The sequence below is a fragment of the Procambarus clarkii genome, chromosome 42 (genome assembly GCF_040958095.1).
Source record: "Procambarus clarkii isolate CNS0578487 chromosome 42, FALCON_Pclarkii_2.0, whole genome shotgun sequence".
In the NCBI taxonomy this organism is placed as follows: Eukaryota; Metazoa; Arthropoda; class Malacostraca; order Decapoda; family Cambaridae; genus Procambarus; species Procambarus clarkii.
The window spans coordinates 24,097,216-24,122,226 of NC_091191.1; the positions used below are offsets into that span (position 1 = coordinate 24,097,216).

At 42.7% G+C, this 25,011-nt stretch overlaps 1 protein-coding gene across 3 annotated transcripts in view; it reads left to right on the top strand.

The window, feature by feature from the left end:
• LOC123770237 (cytochrome P450 2L1) overlaps positions 1-25,011 on the top strand; it is a 51,954-nt gene that overhangs the window by 20,830 nt on the left and 6,113 nt on the right. The window contains exons 1-7 of one of the 3 annotated variants that reach the window (XM_069339949.1): positions 4,665-4,688; positions 9,049-9,145; positions 10,905-11,004; positions 17,014-17,147; positions 17,635-17,853; positions 23,018-23,217; positions 24,282-24,396. In XM_069339949.1, coding sequence (XP_069196050.1) covers positions 9,061-9,145; positions 10,905-11,004; positions 17,014-17,147; positions 17,635-17,853; positions 23,018-23,217; positions 24,282-24,396 — 853 coding nt within the window. In that variant the 5' untranslated portion in view covers positions 4,665-4,688; positions 9,049-9,060. Of the gene's footprint in view, positions 1-4,664; positions 4,689-9,048; positions 9,146-10,904; positions 11,005-17,013; positions 17,148-17,634; positions 17,854-23,017; positions 23,218-24,281; positions 24,397-25,011 lie in introns of those variants that run through there. The other 2 variants (XM_069339948.1, XM_069339947.1) reach the window with 2 other exon arrangements.

The following is a 25,011-nucleotide window of genomic DNA, read 5'->3' on the forward strand; positions in this document are numbered from 1 at the left end:
AGGTAGGGTTGGTTAGGTTCGGTCAAATATCTACGTTAATTTTAACTCCAATAAAAAAAATTGACCTCATGCATAATGAAATGGGTAGCTTTAGCATTTCATAAGAAAAAAATTAGAGAAAATATATTTATTCAGGAAAACTTGGCTTATTAGGCAAATCGGGCCTTGCATAGTAGGCTGAGAAGTGCGTTCTGGCTACTAGGTACGACATATATATATATATATGTCGTACCTAGTAGCCAGAACGCACTTATCGGCCTACTATGCAAGGCCCGATTTGCCTAATAAGCCAAGTTTTCCTGAATTAATATATTTTCTCTAATTTTGTTCTTATGAAATGATAAATCTACCCATTTCATTATGTATGAGGTCAATTTTTTTTTATTGGAGTTTAAATTAACGTAGATATATGACCAAACCTAACCAACCCTACCTAACCTAACCTAACCTATCTTTACAGGTTAGGTTAGGTTAGGTAGCCGAAAAAGTTAGGTTAGGTAGGTTAGGTAGTCGAAAAGCAATTAATTCATGAAAACTTGGCTTATTAGGCAAATCGGGCCTTGCATAGTAGGCTGAGAAGTGAGTTCTGGCTACTAGGTACGACATATATATATATATATATATATATATATATATATATATATATATATATATATATATATATATATATATATATATATATATATATATATATATATATATGCCGTACCTAATAGCCAGAACGCACTTCTCAGCCTACTATGCAAGGCCCGATTTGCCTAATAAGCCAAGTTTTCATGAATTAATGTTTTTTCGACTACCTAACCTACCTAACCTAACCTAACCTAACTTTTTCGGCTACCTAACCTAACCTAATCTATAAAGATAGGTTAGGTTAGGTTAGGTAGGGTTGGTTAGGTTCGGTCATATATCTACCTTAATTTTATCTCCAATAAAAAAAATTGATCTCATACATAATGAAATGGGTAGCTTTATCACTTCGTAAGAAAATAATTAGAGAAAATATATTAATTCAGGAAAACTTGGCTTATTAGGCAAATCAGGCCTTGCATAGTAGGCTGAGAAGTGCGTTCTGGCTACTAGGTACGACATATATATATATATATATATATATATATATATATATATATATATATATATATATATATATATATATATATATTTTATTAAATATGACCGAAAAAGTAAGATTAATAATTCTAACACGAATTTTCTCAATCTTTCGTACATTATGCTTCACTGTTGGAGGTAAATCAAAAATCACTTCTCCAAAATTCATTTTTATTTCTAGTCTGACGCGACACGGGCGCGTTTCGTAAAACTTATTACATTTTCAAAGACTTCACAAATACACAACTGATTAGAACTTGCGTTTCCCTGATTTTATATCTACATTTGAGTGAGGTGGGAAGGGTGATGTGGCATTACATTTGAGTAAGGTGGGAAGGATGATGTGGCATTAGAGGATATTAATAGGGTATTAAAAGTATCAACACAAGACAGAACACGGAACAATGGATATTGAATAGAAGTGTTTGTAGAAAGCCTATTGGTCCATATTTCTTGATGCTTCTATATTGGAGCGGAGTCTTGAGGTGGGTAGAATATAATTGTGCAATAATTGGCTGTTGATTGCTGGTGTTGACTTCTTGATGTGTAGTGCCTCGCAAACGTCGAGCCGCCTGCTATCGCTGTATCTATCGATGATTTCTGTGTTGTTTACTAGGATTTCTCTGGCGATGGTTTGGTTATGGGAAGAGATTATATGTTCCTTAATGGAGCCCTGTTGTTTATGCATCGTTAAACGCCTAGAAAGAGATGTTGTTGTCTTGCCTATATACTGGGTTTTTTGGAGCTTACAGTCCCCAAGTGGGCATTTGAAGGCATAGACGACGTTAGTCTCTTTTAAAGCGTTCTGTTTCGTGTCTGGAGAGTTTCTCATGAGTAGGCTGGCCGTTTTTCTGGTTTTATAGTAAATCGTCAGTTGTATCCTCTGATTTTTGTCTGTAGGGATAACGTTTCTATTAACAATATCTTTCAGGACCCTTTCCTCTGTTTTATGAGCTGTGGAAAAGAAGTTCCTGTAAAATAGTCTAATAGGGGGTATAGGTGTTGTGTTAGTTGTCTCTTCGGAGGTTGCATGGCTTTTCACTTTCCTTCTTATGATGTCTTCGATGAAACCATTGGAGAAGCCGTTATTGACTAGAACCTGCCTTACCCTACAGAGTTCTTCGTCGACTTGCTTCCATTCTGAGCTGTGGCTGAGAGCACGGTCGACGTATGCGTTAACAACACTCCTCTTGTACCTGTCAGGGCAGTCGCTGTTGGCATTTAGGCACATTCCTATGTTTGTTTCCTTTGTGTAGACTGCAGTGTGGAAACCTCCGCCCTTTTCCATGACTGTTACATCTAGAAAAGGCAGCTTCCCATCCTTTTCCGATAAATGATAGCCGACAGAGTGTATCGTGATCCAGCCTGTACTCCTCTTGACATGCCAGAAAGTATTCTGAGGAAACTACTCCAAGCTTGTACTAAAGAGGCACCCTTCTTGAGCCCGGATGGGCACATGTATAAGCAAGTAGATGGGGTCGCTATGGGTTCTCCCCTAGGTGTCCTGTTTGCAAACTTCTACATGGGTACCATCGAGCAAAAAGTCTTAGTCGACATGAACTTGAAACCGGCCATATACTGCAGGTATGTTGACGACATTTTTACACAGGTACCTGATGTCAGACATCTGCAGGAGCTGAAGGAGGCATTTGAGCAGAGTTCCGTGCTGCGTTTCACTTACGAGACGGAAAAGGATGGGAAGCTGCCTTTTCTAGATGTAACAGTCATGGAAAAGGGCGGAGGTTTCCACACTGCAGTCTACACAAAGGAAACAAACATAGGAATGTGCCTAAATGCCAACAGCGACTGCCCTGACAGGTACAAGAGGAGTGTTGTTAACGCATACGTCGACCGTGCTCTCAGCCACAGCTCAGAATGGAAGCAAGTCGACGAAGAACTCTGTAGGGTAAGGCAGGTTCTAGTCAATAACGGCTTCTCCAATGGTTTCATCGAAGACATCATAAGAAGGAAAGTGAAAAGCCATGCAACCTCCGAAGAGACAACTAACACAACACCTATACCCCCTATTAGACTATTTTACAGGAACTTCTTTTCCACAGCTCATAAAACAGAGGAAAGGGTCCTGAAAGATATTGTTAATAGAAACGTTATCCCTACAGACAAAAATCAGAGGATACAACTGACGATTTACTATAAAACCAGAAAAACGGCCAGCCTACTCATGAGAAACTCTCCAGACACGAAACAGAACGCTTTAAAAGAGACTAACGTCGTCTATGCCTTCAAATGCCCACTTGGGGACTGTAAGCTCCAAAAAACCCAGTATATAGGCAAGACAACAACATCTCTTTCTAGGCGTTTAACGATGCATAAACAACAGGGCTCCATTAAGGAACATATAATCTCTTCCCATAACCAAACCATCGCCAGAGAAATCCTAGTAAACAACACAGAAATCATCGATAGATACAGCGATAGCAGGCGGCTCGACGTTTGCGAGGCACTACACATCAAGAAGTCAACACCAGCAATCAACAGCCAATTATTGCACAACTATATTCTACCCACCTCAAGACTCCGCTCCAATATAGAAGCATCAAGAAATATGGACCAATAGGCTTTCTACAAACACTTCTATTCAATATCCATTGTTTCGTGTTCTGTCTTGTGTTGATACTTTTAATACCCTATTAATATCCTCTAATGCCACATCATCCTTCCCACCTTACTCAAATGTAATGCCACATCACCCTTCCCACCTCACTCAAATGTAGATATAAAATCAGGGAAACGCAAGTTCTAATCAGTTGTGTATTTGTGAAGTCTTTGAAAATGTAATAAGTTTTACGAAACGCGCCCGTGTCGCGTCAGACTAGAAATAAAAATGAATTTTGGAGAAGTGATTTTTGATTTACCTCCAACAGTGAAGCATAATGTACGAAAGATTGAGAAAATTCGTGTTAGAATTATTAATCTTACTTTTTCGGTCATATTTAATAAAATATGTCTACAGGAAAGACTGCTACCAAAATATACTAATATATATATATATATATATATGTATATATATATATATATTGTGACGGTAACGCGTTGGTGTTCGGCTGTTTCAAAAGCTAGGGGTATGGCCTCGTCACATAAAGAAAAAAAAAGAAAAAAGCTGAAACTTTCGTCTGTGGTAAGGTAATGGGAAGACACACAAAACACAAGTAAATTTAACAATGAAATTTTAATTGTGTTAGAAAAGCAAGACATGAATAAAATTGGGCATAAAACTTGTAACAGATAAATCAACAAACAAAATAATAAGAATAATCACTGGCAAATGAAAAGTTACGTTAAGACAAGTGAATAATAGCAAAGTAAATTATATTAGTGCAGGAATATTGGCTTCAAGCTGCCACCTCCCTTAGTACACGTAAGCCAAGGCTTAGTCTACCAATGAGACGTGTTAACTTGTGTGGAGCACGATATATTCTGCCTTCCCTAGGTCGCGGTGGCCCAGACATCAGCTCGTGTGGCAGGTGGTGGAGCAGGTGCGACGGGCACCAGCCAATCAGCGATGGGCAGGCGATGGACAAGCAGTTTGCCGGTTTAACGGTGGCGGAGGCGAGCAGGTGTGCTGGTGCTGGATACGTTTTGCTCTCTGGCAAAACTTGTTGTACTTGTTGGATATATCTTCTATATTAGTTGTTACTGGGACGTAGTCTGGAGGGAAGAGCAGGCTCAATCTCTCTTGAAGGAGATTATCGTCACAATATATATATATATATATATATAAATATATATATATATATATATATATATATATATATATATATATACATATATATATATAAATATATATATATATCTATATATATATATATATATATATATATATATATATATATATATATATATATATATATATACATATATATATATAAATATATATATATATATATATATATATATATATATATATATATATATATATATATATATATATATATATATATATCGTGAAGCAAAAAATGCAGCACATCACGGGAAAAAAATGCCTCCTGATCCCGACTCCGTGCTGCTCCAGACTGTGCATACACGTTCAAGAGAGAGAACTCAGAGCCCAAAGAGGAGACCTGAACAAACAGCGCCCGACCATCCTCATCCGTATCCGTGTGAAACATGGAAATCGGGGCCAGCTTAGATTAGCAGGATCAGTGTACTCCCATGCAAACCACGCGATGGGTTCAACACCACCGTAAAACCTTCAACCAACACATGCAACAACCCCACCGTAAAACCTTCAACCAACACATGCAACAACCTCACTGTAAAACCTTCAACCAACACATGCAACAACCTAACTGTAAAACCTTCAACCAACACATGCAACAACCTCACTGTAAAACCTTCAACCAACACATGCAACAACCTCACTGTAAAACCTTCAACCAACACATGCAACAACCTAACTGTAAAACCTTCAACCAACACATGCAACAACCTTACTGTAAAACCTTCAACCAACACATGCAACAACCTCACTGTAAAACCTTCAACCAACACATGCAACAACCCCACTTCCTGCACAAGAGCCACATCCCTTCTCCACTCACGCAGCATTAATACCAGTCCCAATTGCACAGCCACAGAATGCAAACCATTCACATTCAGTGAAGCACACGTTATTTTTAGGATCCATTTAGAAAAACAGAAAAACCCTACCTAACCACAATACCGTCAGACCTGTACGGCCGACACCCCACCCAGGGAAGCAGCAACAGCTACTACTGAGACTTCAGGGGGGGGGGGGGAGGGGAGGCCCAGATTCCTGTCGTAACTTCACCACAAGGCCGCGATCCTCACTGTCACGGTCCCCCCTGACCCACCACCTCCCACTCTGGGCTCTGCACCCATGACGATCCACATGAGAGATCACCAGGGGGGGGGGGGGGTCCACAACATACCCTCCATCCCCCAGCACCGACGGGGCCACTACTGACACTGCCACATCCTCACTTAGCACCCAGATGAGCCACAGAGACATTAGAATGTTTTTTTTTCAGTGTCAGAGTAGTTAATAAATGGAATGCACTAGGAAGTGATGTGGTGGAGGCTGACTCCTTACATAGTTTCAAATATAGGTATGATAGAGCCCAGTACGCTCAGAAATCTGTACACCAGTTGATTGACGATTGAGAGGTGGGACCAAAGAGACAAAGCTAAACCCCCACAAGCACAACTAGGTGAGTACTATCACATACACCCGCAGCAGACTCCAGTCTCCACACTGAAGGCCCCCGGTCCCCCAAGCAACCACTCCTGGCCGTCTTCCGGTGCTTCATCTGAGAGCCAGGTTGACCCAGAACCGCAAAGGCTGAAGGACGACGAGAGGGGCGACCACCATCATATTGACACATCCGCCTCCTATGGCTCCACACCCAGGGCTGAAGCACACACCGTTCCAGGCTCATCAGAACTTGGCGTGACATCACCCACCAGTGACAAAACAGGGTCACGTCCCACTGAAGTGTCAATATCCACGGCGACGACATCCGGATGAGGATGCACCTCCACATGCATGACCTTTTCACAATCCGGTCATGGGTGGGTGCGGGTGCACCCACAATCACTGTGGGTGCATCAATCAATCTGATTGCACTGTGCAATCTGATTGCACTGATGCACTGTGGGTGCATCAATCAATCTGGGTGCGGTGCACCCCATTCTGGGGTGCACCGCACCCAGAATGTACACCCATCATATCTACACCTGAAACTGTGTATGGAGTCAGCCTCCACCACATCACTGCCTAATGCATTCCATTTGTCAACCACTCTGACACTAAAAAAGTTCTTTCTAATATCTCTGTGGCTCATTTGGGCACTCTGTTTCTACCTGTGTCCCCTAGTGCGTGTGCCCCTTGTGTTAAATAGCCTGTCTTTATCTACCCTATCAATTCCCTTCAGAATCTTGAATATGGTGATCATGTCGCCCCTAACTCTTCTGTCTTCCAGCGAAGTGAGGTTTAATTCCCGTAGTCTCTCTTCGTAGCTCATACCTCTCAGCTCGGGTACTAGTCTGGTGGCAAACCTTTGAACCTTTTCCAGTTTAGTCTTATCCTTGACTAGATATGGACTCCATGCTGGGGCTGCATACTCCAGGATTGGCCTGACATATGTGGTATGCAAGGTTCTGAATGATTCTTTACACAAGTTTCTGAATGCCGTTCGCATGTTGGCCAGTGACCTACTATACACTATGGAGAGTGGCAAGCAAAGTGCTCCTGCACACTCTTTCAATACCCATGGTGAGATTCCATCCGGCCCAACAGCTTTTCTCACATCCAGCTCCAATAGGTGTTTCTTGACCTCATCTCTTGTAATTTCGAACCTTTCCAAGGTCACCTGGTTTGCTGCCACCTCTCCTAGCGCCGTGACTTCTCCCTGTTCTATTGTAAAGACCTCCTGGAACCTTTTGTTGAGTTCTTCACACACCTCTTTGTCATTCTCTGTGTACCTGTCCTCGCCCACCCTAAGTTTCATGACCTGTTCCTTTACTGTTGTCTTCCTCCTGATGTGACTGTGTAGTAGCTTTGGTTCGGTCTTGGCTTTATTAGCTATATCATTTTCAAACCTTTTCTCAGCTGCTCTTCTCACACTAACATACTCGTTCCTGGTTCTCTGGTATCTCTCTCTACTTTCTGGTGTTCTGTTATTACGGAAGTTCCTCCATGCCCTTTTGTTCAGCTCCTTTGCTTTCATACATTCCCTATTAAACCACGGATTCTTGTGTGTGTGTGTGTGTGTGTGTGTGTGTGTGTGTGTGTGTGTGTGTGTGTGTGTGTGTGTGTGTGTGTGTGTGTGTGTGTGTGTGTGTGTGGGGAGGGGTATTGGGTGAGGAGGAGGGGATGAAGGCGTGGTGGCTAGTGACTTGAGAAACTGGTCCAAATTGAGTCGCATATTTCTCGAGATTCGTTTACTTTTTTTTTTTAGCTTAAGTCAAAGCCTAAATTTTATAATAAAAGAATACTGTACACCGTATGATTGACACAAGAGTCACCGGCCACTTCAACCCCCAAGTGCATAAGCTAGGATAGTTTTTGAAGTATTCCGCGATCTGAAAGCCTTGTTTGTGCTCGCACCGCTGCCAGGCGCGAGGTTTCCTCCATAACATTGATGTCGTACTATAGGTTTAATTGATTTCTTAGCACCATAAGGGCTCTTCCGAGCAAGAGAACGCAATTGCGGAATTAGCGTAGCACAGGAACGTGTGCCCCCCCCTCTCTCTCTCTCTCTCTCTCTCTCTCTCTCTCTCTCTCTCTCTCTCTCTCTCTCTCTCTCTCTCTCTCTCTCTCTCTCTCTCTCTCTCTCTCTCTCTCTCTCTCTCTCTCTCTCTCTCTCTCTCTCTCTCTCTCTTTCTCTCTCTCTCTATCCCTCTCTATCTCTATCTCCTCTCTCTCTCTCTCTCTCTCTCTCTCTCTCTCTCTCTCTCTCTCTCTCTCTCTCTCTCTCTCTCTCTCTCTCTCTCTCTCTCTCTCTCTCTCTCTCTCTCTCTCTCTCTCTCTCTGTCGCTCTCTCTCTCTCTCTCTCTCTCTCTCTCTCTGTCGCTCTCTCTCTCTCTCTCTCTCTCTCTCTCTCTCTCTCTCTCTCTCTCTCTCTCTCTCTCTCTCTCTCTCTCTCTCTCTCTCTCTCTCTCTCTCTCTCTCTCTCTGTCTCTCTCTCTCTCTCTCTCTCTCTCTCTCTCTCTCTCTCTCTCTCTCTCTCTCTCTCTCTCTCTCTCTCTCTCTCTCTCTCTCTCTCTCTGTCTCTCTCTCTCTCTCTCTCTCTCTCTCTGTCTCTCTCTCTCTGTCTCTCTCTCTCTCTCTCTCTCTCTCTCTCTCTCTCTCTCTCTCTCTCTCTCTCTCTCTCTCTCTCTCTCTCTCTCTCTCTCTCTCTCTCTCTCTCTCGTGAACATGACATCTGATCACCTCCCCAACCTTTGCCCGGCCAGGTGAGGACAAAGATGGTGACGGAGGCGCTGCTGGGGGTGGTGCTGCTGGTGCTGCTGGCTCTAGTGCTCAACAGGAGACCCAAAGGTCTTCCTCCAGGTGCGTAAGACTCATATGAGGATGTTAAGGTAAGATATGTACAGACTTGTGATTGTCAGAAGTGGAATGTGAACTGAAGACTCCATAATTACAGACAAAAGGTTGTACAGGAAACAGTTTACTAAATTTAACGTATGTGAGAATAGTTCAGAAATATGGCAGATGTATTATTCTCTTTTTTCTCGTCTTTCCGTCGAATATTTATAAAGATTTGAACCGTTTGATGGTGTGTTTGCGTGTGTGTGTGTGTGTGTGTGTGTGTGTGTGTGTGTGTGTGTGTGTGTGTACTCACCTAGTTGTACTCACCTAGTTGTGTTTGCGGGGGTTGAGCTCTGGCTCTTTGGTCCCGCCTCTCAACCGTCAATCAACAGGTGTACAGATTCCTGAGCCTATCGGGCTCTATCATATCTACACTTGAAACTGTGTATGGAGTCAGCCTCCACCACATCACTGCCTAATGCATTCCATTTGTCAACCACTCTGACACTAAAAAAGTTCTTTCTAATATCTCTGTGGCTCATTTGGGCAATCAGTTTCCACCTGTGTCCCCTTGTGCGTGTTCCCCTTGTGTTAAATAGACTGTCTTTATCTACCCTATCAATTCCCTTCAGAATCTTGAATGTGGTGATCATGTCGCCCCTAACTCTTCTGTCTTCCAGCGAAGTGAGGTTTAATTCCCGTAGTCTCTCCTCGTAGCTCATACCTCTCAGCTCGGGTACTAGTCTGGTGGCAAACCTTTGAACCTTTTCCAGTTTAGTCTTATCCTTGACTAGATATGTACTCCATGCTGGGGCTGCATACTCCAGGATTGGCCTGACATATGTGGTATACAAAGTTCTGAATGATTCTTTACACAAGTTTCTGAATGCCGTTCGTATGTTGGCCAGCCTGGCATATGCCGCTGATGTTATCCGCTTGATATGTGCTGCAGAAGACAGGTCTGGCGTGATATCAACCCCCAAGTCTTTTTCCTTCTCTGACACCTGAAGAATTTCCTCTCCCAGATGATACCTTGTATCTGGCCTCCTGCTCCTTACACCTATCTTCATTACATTACATTTGGTTGGGTTAAACTCTAACAACCATTTGTTTGACCATTCCTTCAGCTTGTCTAGGTCTTCTTGAAGCCTCAAACAGTCCTCTTCTGTTTTAATCCTTCTCATAATTTTAGCATCGTCCGCAAACATCGAGAGAAATGAATCGATACCCTCCGGGAGATCATTTACATATATCAGAAACAGGATAGGACCGAGTACAGAGCCCTGTGGGACTCCACTAGTGACTTCACGTCAATCGGAGGTCTCACCCCTCACCGTAACTCTCTGCTTCCTATTGCTTAGATACTCCCTTATCCACTGGAGCACCTTACCAGCTACACCTGCCTGTCTCTCCAGCTTATGTACCAGCCTCTTATGCGGTACTGTGTCAAAGGCTTTCTGACAATCCAAGAAAATGCAGTCCGCCCAGCCCTCTGTTTCTTGCTTAATCTTTGTCACCTGATCGTAAAATTCTATCAAGCCTGTAAGGCAAGATTTACCCTCCCTGAACCCATGTTGGCGATTTGTCACGAAGTCCCTTCTCTCCAGATGTGTTACCAGGTTTTTTCTCACGATCTTCTCCATCACCTTGCATGTGTGTGTGTGTGTGTGTGTGTGTGTGTGTGTGTGTGTGTGTGTGTGTGTGTGTGTGTGTGTGTGTGTGTGTGTGTGTGTGTGTGTGTGGGGCAGGTAAATATAGGGAGTGATGTGTGTGTTGACAGGTGAGTGGGGCTGGCCGGTGCTGGGGGCGCTGATGCCCTCTGGGATCTCCATGGAGGAACACGCCACCAACCTCATGCAGAAGTACGGCGACATTTTCACGTAAGTTTCAGGCAGTCTTTGGTAAATGATGGTCGGTATATCTATATCTGTTTTGTCTATGTTATAAGTACATTGCATTAACATACATTAGTCAGCTTGCAGCAACAGTCGCTACAAATAGAAAAAAAGACATCTTATAGTAAGATGTCTTAGGTAAGTCCTCCTTACACCGGACCCGAGTTATACAGAACGAGGTTTGTGAAAACTTGGGGGCAAGATTTTGGGGGGGGGGGGTGTTGTACAAGCTGCTTTAGTGGTATGTCCACTCACAAGATGAGTGGCGCTGCCTACTAAACTCACCCCTCGGGGCAAAATTAATTAAATTCTTAAGGAATCTCACCTCGCCGAGGACCCACGAACAGTAAGCGGGAGATCACGTTAATTTCGCCAGCCACTACCGTTTTCTAGCTCCACAGTTTTTGGCCTTAAAATGTACGCCAAAATGCGACGTACTATTAGGAGGACTGGTTGGACCAGGAGAGAGAGAGATGAGCCACGGGCATGTGAGCAAGAGCCACAGATGAATCACAGGGATATGTGAAAATACTTCTTTAGCATAATAAGAGTAGCAAGACAATGGAATGAAATAGACGAGAAGTAAGTAGAAGCCAACTTCAGTCACAGCTTCAAAACTTGTCATGAGAAGAGGCGTGTAGGTAGAAAGTCATTGCATTAGATGACTGACAATTGTAAAAGATACTCCAGGAGCTGAAGATGGAAGCTGCATGAACAGATAAGTAAGTACGCATTCAGGAATGTGGAATACAATGTGATCTCACACCCGAGAGATGATTGCAGTAATGGCAACCAAATTGTTGACTAAGACAAATAAGTTGCGTGGGTAGGAGCAGTATTCTGCTCATCTCTTTGTCATTATCAGTTATCTCACCTGTCTCAGTTTTTAATGGACCTATCTTTCCCAAAAAAATTTTATGTAACTGAAAAAAAACTTTAGAATTTGTCTTTGCTTGCCCTGCTCTGCAAACTTCATAGTTTCTTTTTTTGCCCTGCTTATGTCTTTTCTTTTTAACTATCTAACCAGTTGAAGGAATTCTTGTTCTAAACCAGGGGTGGGCAACCTTTTCGAGAGTGCGTGCCAAAATCAGCCAAGTCTCTGACACAAACTTTTTCCACATGCCAACCATTTTTTTTAGAACATATTTGGTATCTCTTAAGAACTTTTTAAACGAAAAAATAATAAATTACCTCAGTGCAGTAAAACACCTTCTTCTCGGGGAGGAGACAAGTGAGCAACTGTGAGAAACACTACGAAGCAAGACTGCGAGAGAGAGTTACGAGTCTGAGATCGTCTGAACATGTGTTCATTACGGGGACTTCATGGGGGTGGGGGACTGTTGATTTCACTGGTTATATTTCGGCCGTCAATGGAGAGAAGGGGAGAGCATAAGAATTCTTACATTTCTTTAGCTTTCGAAGGTGAAGATGCTTTAGATTTAGATAGTAAAGTGAGTTTAATTAATATGCGTCAAACTGAAGTCGGGCGGCATTCAAACACATGAGGTTTAGGGGGGGGGGGGAGATGTTGTGGGGGTTTAAATTCAAAGTTTACGAAATTAATTTTTAAAGGTGGGCAGGCATGGCGTATTTTGCCTTCACAGATATGATTGTCAGTGTACACTATGGTTATGGGTGCAGCCTTTAGGTTAGAAAGGCTTATTACATAAAATATGAGCCAAAGTAAATAGAGGGGAATCATCATACATCAGCATGATCGATGACGTAAAAAAAGAAGGTAACTATGGCAACAAGATCAACTTCTTTTTCTTGAGACCTCTTTAGCTTCGTAGAGCTTAAACCTCTTCACCACCAGGACGTCTTGAGACCTCTTTAGCTTCGTAGAGCTTAAACCTCTTCACCACCAGGACGTACATATACTGTCATGGCATGTAAGCTTATACCCCAAGGAAAGTAGTTTTTTTTTGTCTGTGCTTAGGGTAACATGTGCTTGCGTCTGTGCTTAGGGTAACCAATGCTCTTGCGTGCCAGAGACAATCATCAGCGTGCCAAGTTTGGCACGCGTGTCAGAGGTTGCCCACCCCAGTTCTAAACTGACTTCCCCATTCTTAATCCTTTTGTACCACGCTCTGTTTCTATCTATACTTCTTCAGATCCTATGTTATCCATTTTGGGTCATTATTATTCGATCTATTGAATTTGTATGGTATACTATATGTATACCATACAAATATGTATACCGGTCGTATATACTATACGACCGGTATGGGGAGCCGGTCGGCCGAGCGGACAGCACGCTGGACTTGTGATCCAGTGGTCCTGGGTTCGATCCCAGGCGCCGGCGAGAAACAATGGGCAAAGTTTCTTTCACCCTATGCCCCTGTTACCTAGCAGTAAAATAGGTACCTGGGTGTTAGTCAGCTGTCACGGGCTGCTTCCTGGGGGTGGAGGCCTGGTCGAGGACCGGGCCGCGGGGACACTAAAACCCCGAAATCATCTCAAGATAACCTCAAGAGATACTATGTTACTGTGATTTGCTTAAAATATTGTTAAATAAGTTATATTTTGAATCCACATCGAAATCCCTTTTTACATCACCTATCGCTGGGTTCACGTCTCGCTCCGAGACCGGGCAACCCCCCATACCCAGGACTTTCCAATCTATTTCACCAAAAAACAATTCTTAGGCCATTAAACTCAGCTTTTCGAAAATCTGACACTTTTAACTGAATTTTCTCCTACAAATCTATTCCATTTTATACTAAATCTAATTTCTTTGTGATCACTGTTCCCTAGCTCACTCTCAGTGTCGATGTCATTAATTTCTGTTTTCCTGTTAGTTAACACTAAGTCTAAAATATTATTTTCCCGTGTTGGTTCCTTAATTTGTTGCGTAAGAAAACAATAGTCAATTAATTCTAGAAAATCTTCTGCTTCATTATTCCCGGTTCTGTTAATCAAGTTTATTCCACTAAAATGAAAATCACGCCTGACACAAATACTGTTTGACCTAGATGCTCTAAATATTTCGTCCCATAGATTCTTTGCTTCTATTCTGTCTAAGTTTGGTGGCCCTGTATATAACTCCTATTATAAGATTTCTAACATTTTCGTTTAATTCTAGCCAATAGTTTCTGTGTGGCTCAATTTTAATTTTCTCTTTGAGACTACATTCCAAATTTGCATTAATATTTATTGCTATTCCCCTTCTTCATCTAATATATCTATCTGATTGAAATAGTTTAAACCCGTTTATTTGATATTCAGCTAATAGTTCTGTTTTCTACATTCATCCATGTTTCGGTAAGTACAATAATATCAATTGTTTCATTTAAATCGTTTATTTTGTTTCTTAAACTCCTACTGTTCGTGTAATATACTGAAGTGTATTGTTATTTTGAGGCTCTTCTCCTTCCCTGTTCATTTTGCCATTTTTCTCCCCCACCAACAAATATTTTTATTGCCTCCTTTCTCCATATCAATTCCCATACCCAATTCCCTTCTATTAACATTTTAAATCCAAAACAAACCCCTCCAACCACAGGTTCCAACGAGTTGGCACAGCAACAACCCTAGACAAATTCACCCCATCCCGAGCATGTCATTCCTTCTATAGAAGTGTTTCTAGTTATCTGTGAATGATATTGCATTTGATTTACAATATTGGTTCAGTCGGCAATTGACACCAAGTGCCCTCGACAACCATTCATTTCCAACTCCCTTTATTGGAAGAATGCCACATATGTTCGTGATTCCTCCCTTGCTCCTAACTAATTCTACGGCTTTCTTAAACCTCTGTATCAGTGCCTAACCCGTAACTCGTCCTACATCATTTCCATCGACACTGATACAAATAATGGGTTTGTTCCCATTACCAGTTATAATATCGTTCATGTTGTTTACTATCTCACTACTCCCGGATAGCAAACCCTTAACCTGTTCCCCCCTGTCTCTGGCATAAAAAGATCTATCCAAATACCTCACCGGAGAATCTCTAAGTTCCTAAATTCGCTTAGGTACTTCCATTACTTTGTGAGCACCTTGAGGGACCTGCGCCCACTTCGCTGTCTTGCCTTTCAAGCGAACTGCAGTCTCCCTACAGCATTAAATAAACTGTCTTTGTCTACCCTATCAATTCCGTTGAGAATCTTGCTTGTGGCGATCATGTCCTCCCTAACTCTCCTGTCTTCCAGCGACGTGGTTTAATTCCCGTAGTCTCTCCTCATAGCTCATCATAGGGCCCCTTCAGTTTGGGCACCAGCCTGGTGGAAAAACTCGAAGGCTTTTCCAATTTAGTTTTATATTTGACATGATATGGACTACGTGCTGGAGCTGCATATTCCAGGATTGGTCTGACATATGTGGTATAAAAGGTTCTGAATGATTCCTTACTCAGGTTCCTAAAGGCCGTTGTTATGTTGGCTAACCTGGCATATGCCGCTGATGTTATCCTCTTGGTATGGGCTTCGGGGGGGGGGGGGGGGGGGCAGGTCTGGCGTGATATCAACCCCAGGTCTTTCTCTCTCTCTGATTTAGAAGAATTTTATCTCCCAAATGGTACCGTGTATCTGCCCTCCTGCTCCCTTAACCTACCTCCAATACATTACATTTGCTCGGGTTTAACTCTAACAACCATTTGTTGGACCATTCCTTCAATTTGTCCAGGTCTTCTTGAAGCGTCATGCTGTCCTCAGTAATCATGTGTGCTACATACACACATGAAACCTCATGTATTCACTTGGTTGTGCTTGCGGGGGTTGAGCTCTGGCTGTTTGGGCCTGCCTTTCAACTGTCAATCAGCTGATTTTTTTATTCAAACACACCCCAGGAACCAGCCCGTAGAAGCTGTGTAACTACCAGGTACCTATTTACTGGTAGGTGAACAGGGGCATCAGGGTGAAAGAAACTTTGCCCATTGGTTTCTGCCACTACTTGGGATCCAACCCGGACCCTTAGGACTACGAATCCAAGCGCTAACAACTCGGTTCTTCAGGCAAAAATAGGAACTAATACAAAGAGTTGAATATAGAGGTTGGGGAGAGTGATGACGGAGCCTCTCAGGAGAGCTATACAAGGCCGAGTCCTTGAGTCTCCCCCCCCCCCCACCTGAGGGCACGCCAGCCTGTTTGTGTCACAACACTGCAGCCTGAGGCCTGACAGCTGAGAGGACAGCGCTTGGGTTTCGTAGTCCTAAGGTTCCGGGTTCGATCCCATATGGAGGCTGAAACAAATGGTCAGTTTCTTTCACCCTGATGTACCTGTTCACCTAGCAGTAAATAGGTACCTGGGAGTTAGACAGCTGTTACGGGCTGCTTACTGGGATGAGTAACAAAAATTAGGTTTGGTCAAGGACCGGGCCGCCGGGACGCTAAGCCTCGAAATCATCTCAAGAATAACCTCAAGATAACCCCTTGTTTTCCGAATGGTAAAAAGAAGCACGACCATTATTTCCTCAAATTCATAATTATTCATATTTCAAAGACTTTTAAGATCATATTAGCCAGAAACCGCAGACATAATACAGTATTATGCTGTACATGTTGACGCCTCTCTAATGCTGCCCGTAAGTCTATTACAACAAACGACCAACAAAACTGGCCACTACCACCAGCTGCCTAGGAACTGAGCCCCTGTGTGACGCCCATGGATGTAAATGGACAGTAAGAACGGCTACAGCATCACTGCCCAAGTCAAACCTGACGGCTGAGTGGACAACGCTCGGTGTTCGAAAAATTTACCCGAAACGCTATGCGTGCTAGTGCTGTACAAGAATGCAAGAACTCTTGTATACAAAAAAAAAAACTGTGGTTGGGCCACCACGATGTAAAGTCCTAAGATCTTTATAAGACAATGACTTGTCCTCTGAATTGTACCCTGTTTCCTGCTCAAGTTTTTGAACCTCGCCCCATCCTTCCACTCCCTGCTTACCTGCCCCTAGGGTCTGGCATTCAATTCGATAAGGCCAACTCTGCCGTTTGTAGTAAACTTTATGGGAAGAAATGTTATCCCTATGAATGATAAAGATACTTACAGGTGGCGGCTGGGGAGTCGAACCATGGTCTTCCTCAACAACTTCCAGCTGATCAAGGAAGCCTTCTCCAACCCAAGCCTGCAAGACCGACCTCACTTCTTCTCCTTCGACTCCTTCAGTAGCTTCAAGAAGATCGGTAAAGATATACCAACATTTCATCTCCTTATAACGTCGAGGGGCGAACCCCCTCTTTCTCGCTCCCTTTATATTACACCGTACCTCCCCTCTAGAGCTCCCCATCGAGAGGTAACTGGTACCTGTGTACCTGGTTCCGCTTGCCTCTATTTAAACACAAATGCTCCCACCATCTTGCTTTTTATTGGTTTCAGGGATGGCACATGATACTTTTGTACTTAGTTCATGGTAAACCTTCGCTGTAATAGTAAGTTGGGAGAAATCTAATGTTAATTAGACTCGGGTCCTGGATTCCAAACGCGTTTGTACTGGACCTATTTGCCCCTAATTCTTTCATTACTCTGTCACTGCAAATGTGAGCACCACATGTCTCGATACTCACACTGTATTGTGGTATTTCATTATATATTATATAATATATATTTGTATAAATATAATTCTTTTCTTCATGCTACATACTGTTACTAATATAATGTGTTGGGGACCAGGCTTATTCAACAGCAACGGCCTGACGTGGCACAACAACAGGAGGTTCTCCCTGCGTCAGCTCAAGGACCTGGGAATGGGCAAGTCCAGCCTGATGGAGGCCATCCAGAACGAGGCCGAGATGCTGGTAGAAGACTTTGGGAAGCACACAGGGACACCACAACCCATCCCCTGGTCACTCAATGTTGCTGTCCTAAATGTTATATGGAAGATTGTCTCAGGTGAGTGGTGGTCTAAGGTGGTATTTTGGGGGAGAAAATCTTGAGCGGGCCTTAAGCCTCTGGCTGCCGCACTGTAAGTGTTATTTGCTTCTGTCTTATGCGTATTTATGACTTGTGTGTTGGTTTCAATAAGATTATGTACAATATTAACAACTTCTGCGATGATAAATCTCAGATGGAAATCTTATTTAGTTTGTAACTGTGCACTGTGTAAGATGGTCTGTAAGATGTTCCAGTGGTCTGTCGAACATTTCTCTGCAATGCTGACATTTCTTTCCGTCTTCTGGAACCTGTATGACTATGTCCCATGCACATGTGTATCCAATCCTGATGTAAGTGTGAACTAATTGATCTAAAAAGCCATCTAGAGAGAGAGAGAGAGTCAGTACTCCGATTTACAAATAAAAATAGTAAAAATAACAGTCTGCCATTCTTGGATGTACTAATAACAAAAACAGGAACCTCTTTAAGCACCAACGTATATACCAAGCCCACCAACATAGGATTATGCCTGAACGGTAGAAGTGAGTGCCCCCAAAGATACAAAGCCAGTGTTCTCAATGCTTATATTCGTCGAGCGCTTACCCACTGCTCCGAATGGAGCAACGTGAGTAGAGAGTTTGAAAGAGTAACTCAGGTATTGGTGGACAACGGATATAGCAACGCGGAAATAAATGCTGCTATAAGAAGACACTTGGACCGTTGGTATAATCCTGAACCCAGAACAGAAACCACAATACCTCCAATAAAATTATATTACAAATCAACCATGCACAGTGAACATATAAAAGAGGAAAGAATAATGAAAGAAATAATCCGTAAAGGAGTAAAAAGCATTACTCCTAACCAAAACATAAACCTGATAATATTCTACAAAACCAAGAAGACTTCCGAACTCCTTATCAAAAACAGGCCGAAGCCGACGGAGAACCCTCTACAGCAGTCAAGCGTTGTATACATGTACACTTGCCCCCACGAAGGATGTAACCTTCAATCTAAGTATGACGTTGACCAAACTGACGAGGCGTTTGACATGCCATCTTCAATCTGGTGCCCCCAGGAATCACATGAGACAAGCCCATGACATCACCCTAACAAGAGAAATGTTGAACAAAAATACCTGTATAATAGACAAAACTCAAGATGCAAGAAGATTACAAATTCTTGAAGCAATTCACATAAGAATAGAACAACCTACCATGAACTCCCAAATCACGGAACTACTTACTCTACCCACCATGAGAGTAAGGACAAGACAAGAACATAACGATGCCAACACAGAAGACACTGTTCAACATAATAGGCCAATTACACTTGATTAATCTTTGTATGTAGTTAGCAGCTGCCTCGTATGGGGCAATAGGCCTTCTGCAGTTACCTCTATTCTTATGTTCTTATGTTTCACCCCCACTTTATCCTTTATGTATCCCCCATGTTTTCACCTTTATTGTTTTATCACCTGACCCAGTGCGGGTATAAAATCAACCAAACCTGAAAATTCTTTTCACTTGGGAATAAACCATGGAGGTTCGAGACGTTGTGCAAATTGTATAAATAAGTGTAATACATTCTATAGTGTGACGGTGTTCCCCCCCTTATATTTCTCCCATGCCAGCTGTAAGAGTCATATCCACTTTACCCGAGCGTTCTCTACGTTACGGGCATCAGCTTGATATATGTGGGAGAGTGTAGTGTTCTCGCGTTGGCGAGAAATTCGTAAAAGAAGAGTATATTGGCCTGTGGTATAGGCCCTTTAGGACACCAATATGGTGCTGGCCCCTCCGTTTTGCCGCCAAAACTGTGTGACGTCAGTGGCACCAGATTGGTCACTGACAGTGACGTGGCACAGGGGGCCAATGAAAACCGCCCCTGACAAGTATTACATCACGAAGGAAGGGGGTTCCGGTCATCGCGCCACTTTGGCGCCACCAGTCTGAGACAGCAGGCCAAGGAGGTCGGACGTGCGCTGGGGGATCCTGTCAGTTTGACAGTTTACCCCATCTCCGGACAATTTACGCATCACCGGCGGTCTGCCAGCACCTGTGGGGTTTTCCTTCGTTCATGTGTTGGACCAGAGAGGGAATTGACGGAATATTGAGCAACAAGTGCTCCAGGAACAGGTGTTGTGCAAGAGTGGAGTCAGGGCAGTGACGTCTGGGACGTCTGATAGCTTCACCGGTGATGACGTAGTGGCTGGGCCAATCCTCCGTGAGGGAACCAATCTGAAACGACACGTCAAGGTGGACGGATGTGCGAAGGTTGGTCCTGTCAGATTTGACAGTTGTACCCCGCTCCCGTGGATTTTACGCGTCACCCGTTGTCTGCAAGTACGCTGTGAGGTCTTCCATTGTTCATGTGTTGGACTGAAGAGGGAATCGATGGAATATTGAGCAATAAGTGCTCCATGGTCGGGTGCTGTGCAGAGTGAAGTCTAGACAGTGACGTCTGGGACGTCTGATAGCTTCACAGTGAAGACGTAGCGGCCGGGCCAATCCACCGGGAAGCAGTGAAAGAAGAAAACTAATTGGGAATCAGGACGACTGCAGCTGAGAAGTAGGTTGGCAGCCGTAGTTGTGAGGAGAAGTCGACGGCGGGGGAGACCGACTCCAACCCTGCAAGACGTTGTGGAGGAGCACGGACCTGTGGAGGACAGAGCATGGTGACGACACGTTTATTTTGAGACTTTGATTGGATTCCTGCAGAAAGCATCAGGGTGTGTGTGGGGGCGTTCCCTACAACGAGGCGAGAGCCGGGACCAGGAGCTACAATTCAACTCTCACTGCAGGGCGAGTCCACATCAGGGGGGTTGGAAGAAGGTGATTCTAGTTTCCCTCCCAGTTCCCCTTTAGTCAGCTATATATTTAGCCAGAGTATCTTTCATGTTGTGAGCAAGGCTCAATTATGTCTATGTCACAGTAAGGCACAGTTATGCAGAGTGAGGCTGTACAGAGCTCTCACGATATTTATGTGTGGTGTGTGCAGGCACCTGGAATTATTGAGGAATGTATTGTGTCGTTGATGATTTCTTTCATGTGACATTAATATGATAACTTATGCCAGAGAATATATATATAAGTGTACCAGTTATTGGTGTTAGGCTGTGTGCCCAGTATTTATCTTATTATTATTGACATTGATGAATTTATCTATATCTATGTATATGTTGGTGTGATGAATAACATTTCCATGTGTGCAGTGATTAATTGTGTTATCACCTTCGAGAGGAATTACTGAATCTAAGAACAGTACCGTGGTTAATTGCATTCATTGTAATTATTATGAAGTACAGTGCATTACGCTATTGTAGTGAAATATTATGTTAATTGCTATAGAAATGAGTTATTGAACTTGAGATCAGTGTGGTGATTCATTGCGTTCTATTGCCATTATAGAAATATTGTGTTGATTACAAACATAGTGATCCCTGCGAATTTAAAGAATCAGGCGCTTCACGCCAAGGAAAACAAGTACTAAGCATTCGCACGGTGAGGGGGGCCGCTCAGCGGATTATGACATTCACAGGAAGGGAAGAGTATCACCCTCTAGGTGAGCCTCAGTTTTATGAATAGGGAGTGACTTTCTGCATTGTACTTGATGTTTGGTTGTTGATACGGATATAATACCTTGAAGTTTTTAAGTAAAATACAAAATACCTTTGCGTTTGTATCATCCCTCCATATATATCTTGTTGCTACAGAACAGTTCCAAGGAGTGAGAGTATTAGAGACATATACCTGCCTGAGACCAGATTTAATGAGTGAGCTCTGCCATTAGTACCACAATTCCACAATACCACTGACGTGTTACTGGACACGGGAAACACCAGTTGGCGACATTGCAGTTAGTAGTAGAGCCCTTGTCGGGGTGGGCAAACGGTTGGGAGAGAGCAAACTGTGTTCCCACTCATTCTTTGGCTATAAGGCTGGCTGGGGATCGACTGGGATACTCTCCTGGTGAACAGTGGCGCCACGAGGATTGAGTGAAGACCCGCAGGGCTACGGTGAGTAACAGTTATCGCTAATACTACTGGGTGGTGTCCATGAAGAGAGAGAGACACCCCGACGTTGGCGACCGTTGACAGGATAAAGTACTTAGGATATCTTGTATACTGTTACTTACCTCATCGCATACCCTGACAATAGTAATTCACTTCTTTTCGTCACCTTGAAATTACAAAAATGAGTTTTGGAGAACTCCTATTTCAGCTAAGCCCTGATGCTAAAAAAATAGTTAGAGGGATAAAAGCCCTAAATCAAAAGATAGTAAATACAGAATATGCGGTCATATTCAATGAGACATGTTTGAAAGAAAACCTGCTGCCAATATACACCATATATATATATATATATATATATATATATATATATATATATATATATATATATATATATATATATATATATATATATATATATATATATATATATATATATTGATGTAATTGGTATATATTGGTCGACTGAAAACTCACACCCCAGAAGTGACTCGAACCCATACTCCCAAGAGCAACGCAACTGGTAACTACAGGGCGCCTTAATCTGCTTGACCATCACGGCCGGACAAAAGGAAGTGATAGCCGAAGCTATTTGAACCACTTCCCCGCCGGCAACTCGGATGGTAATCTTGGGCATAGCATTTTATCAAATCACCTCATTCTTTGCGGCACACGTGAGGAACACAAATGCGAACAAGCCTGAATGGTCCCCAGGACTATATGTGACTGAAAACTCACACCCCAGAAGTGACTTGTTCGCATTAGTGTTCCTCACGTGTGCCCCAAAGAACGAGGTGATTTGATAAAATGCTATGCCCAAGATTACCATCTGAGTTGCTGGCGGGGAAGTGGTTCAAATAGCTTCGGCTATCACTTAGTATTTACACAACGCACATAGTATTTAGTATTAATGTGCAGTTGGAGGCACCACATGTCGACTCCAGACTGTTACATGTAAAACAAACTACCCAGCATTAAAGATTTATTGAATGTTCTTCCTAAGGTCAGACTAAACATCTTATATCGTTTTAGGAACCTTGAAAATAATTTGTCTGAGAATGAGAACTTGTTATTTATTTAACATTATTCCTGTAATCATTTGTAACTTACTTATCTGCACTTCTGCAAACATTACTTTATATCTTCCTCCTTCCTCCTGACTACCTGCAGATATCCGGTTTGATGTGGATGACCCCAAAGTTCATAACTTCAACAAGCTTATCCACGATGCATTCGAGCTGTCGCAAGGTGGCAATATAATATTCGACATGTACCCTTGGATCATACCCATTGCTCCTAACTCTCTCAGAAGACGACTTGGAGTAGAAGATATGCTTCATTCATTTTCTTCGATCAGAGATTATGTATTGGTGAGTGAAATATTTACTTCGTCTCAAATGGTACCCCTAGTATGTATTTCTCATGGATGAATGTCCTGATTTTTTGGATGATCTGAAATTCTACTTCCTGCTGCCCTTATATGCCGCATGTGTGTCTATAAAATCCTCAGTGAATTTGACTATCATTGACCACCTTATTGGGATTCTGCTCTGTACTGGCATCCTAAGGTCCCCTATAACATGCTGCATATCTATTCTGGTTTAGAGACTTCTAGGGATAATTACTTCCGCACCTCACTCAGTTGTGGTAGTAGTAGTAGTAGTAGTAGTAGTAGTAGTAGTAGTAGTAGTAGTAGTAGTAGTAGTAGTAGTAGTAGTAGTGGCATTAATAGAGGGAGAAGTAATAGTGATGATGGTGATAGTAGCAGCAGAACTATTAGTATCTGCTAATACTATCACCTACTATTATACTATACTACTAGAATAGCAGAATGCTTGGACGATAATAGTCATCAGTGACTTCAGATCATCTGTGCTCACCAGCTTGATGTCAAAACACATACACCATCATAACCGGCATTAGAACATATGTACCATCATAACCGGCATTAGAACACATACACCATCATAACCGGCATTAGAACATATGCACCATCATAACCGGCATTAGAACATATGTACCATCATAACTTGCATTAGAACACAAGCACCATCAATGGCCTGTTTTTTTTTTATATACATAGCATTTCCACGCACATTGCACGATCATTTGTCACGAGGTTCTAGTGCTCAGCTCTGTGGTTAAAAGTGCTTCATAAAGTTATTGTTTCTTGATCTTCATCACACAGCCTCTTGTTGATATTGTTTTGTGTCACTGTTGCTCTCACTTGACGTGGGTCTTACTGGACATTTTAGCAGCACGACTTATTAACAGTCAGACAAGTGTTGCGACCAACTCGTCATAGTTTCTACATTAATTGTAAAACATTGCTCTAGAAAATTTGCATTACCATCCATGAATCTGGAGAACTTATTGTTGACTATACAACACATGCACTCACCTCTAATATGTGCACTCTTCGTCCTGAGTACAGAGAGTGGTGGATGAGCACGAGGCCAAACTAGACCCCAACAATCCTAAGGACTACATAGACAAGTACCTGGTGGAGATGGCAGCACAGCAAGGCCACTCAGAGTCTATCATGAACAGTAAGTGGTGAAACTTTACCTTCATGTTTAAGTATTTAATCCAATTATGTCTTCGATAGCTGGCTTGTTACCAGTACGTGGTACCTCCGTTTACGTTTCTAGTCCGTTCCCAGAGACGCGTCGTACACTAAAAAATCGTAAACTAAAGCGAATTTTCCCATTAGAAATAATGTGTGACGGTAAAGCGTTGGTGTTCGGCTGTTTCAAAAGCTAGGGGCAGGGCCTCGTCACATAATCAAAAAAAAAAAAAGAGAAAAGTTGGTCCTTTCGTCTGTGGTAAGGTAACGGGAAGACACACAAAACACAAGTATATAAACAATGAAATTTTAATTACTCTAGAAAAACAAGACATGAATAAAGGCAATCTCATAAAAATATGCAGGATAAGTCAACAAACAAAATAACATGAATAATCACTGGCAAATGAAAAGTTACGCTAAGACAAGTAAGTTACAGTGATAGCAAATTAAATATAAGTGCTGGAATACTGGCTTCGAGCTGCCACCTCCCTTAGTACACGAAAGCCAAGGCTTAGTCTACCAGCGAGAGATGTCAACTGCATGGAGCACTGAGATATTCTGACGATATTGGCACACTGCAGCCCAGACGTCGACT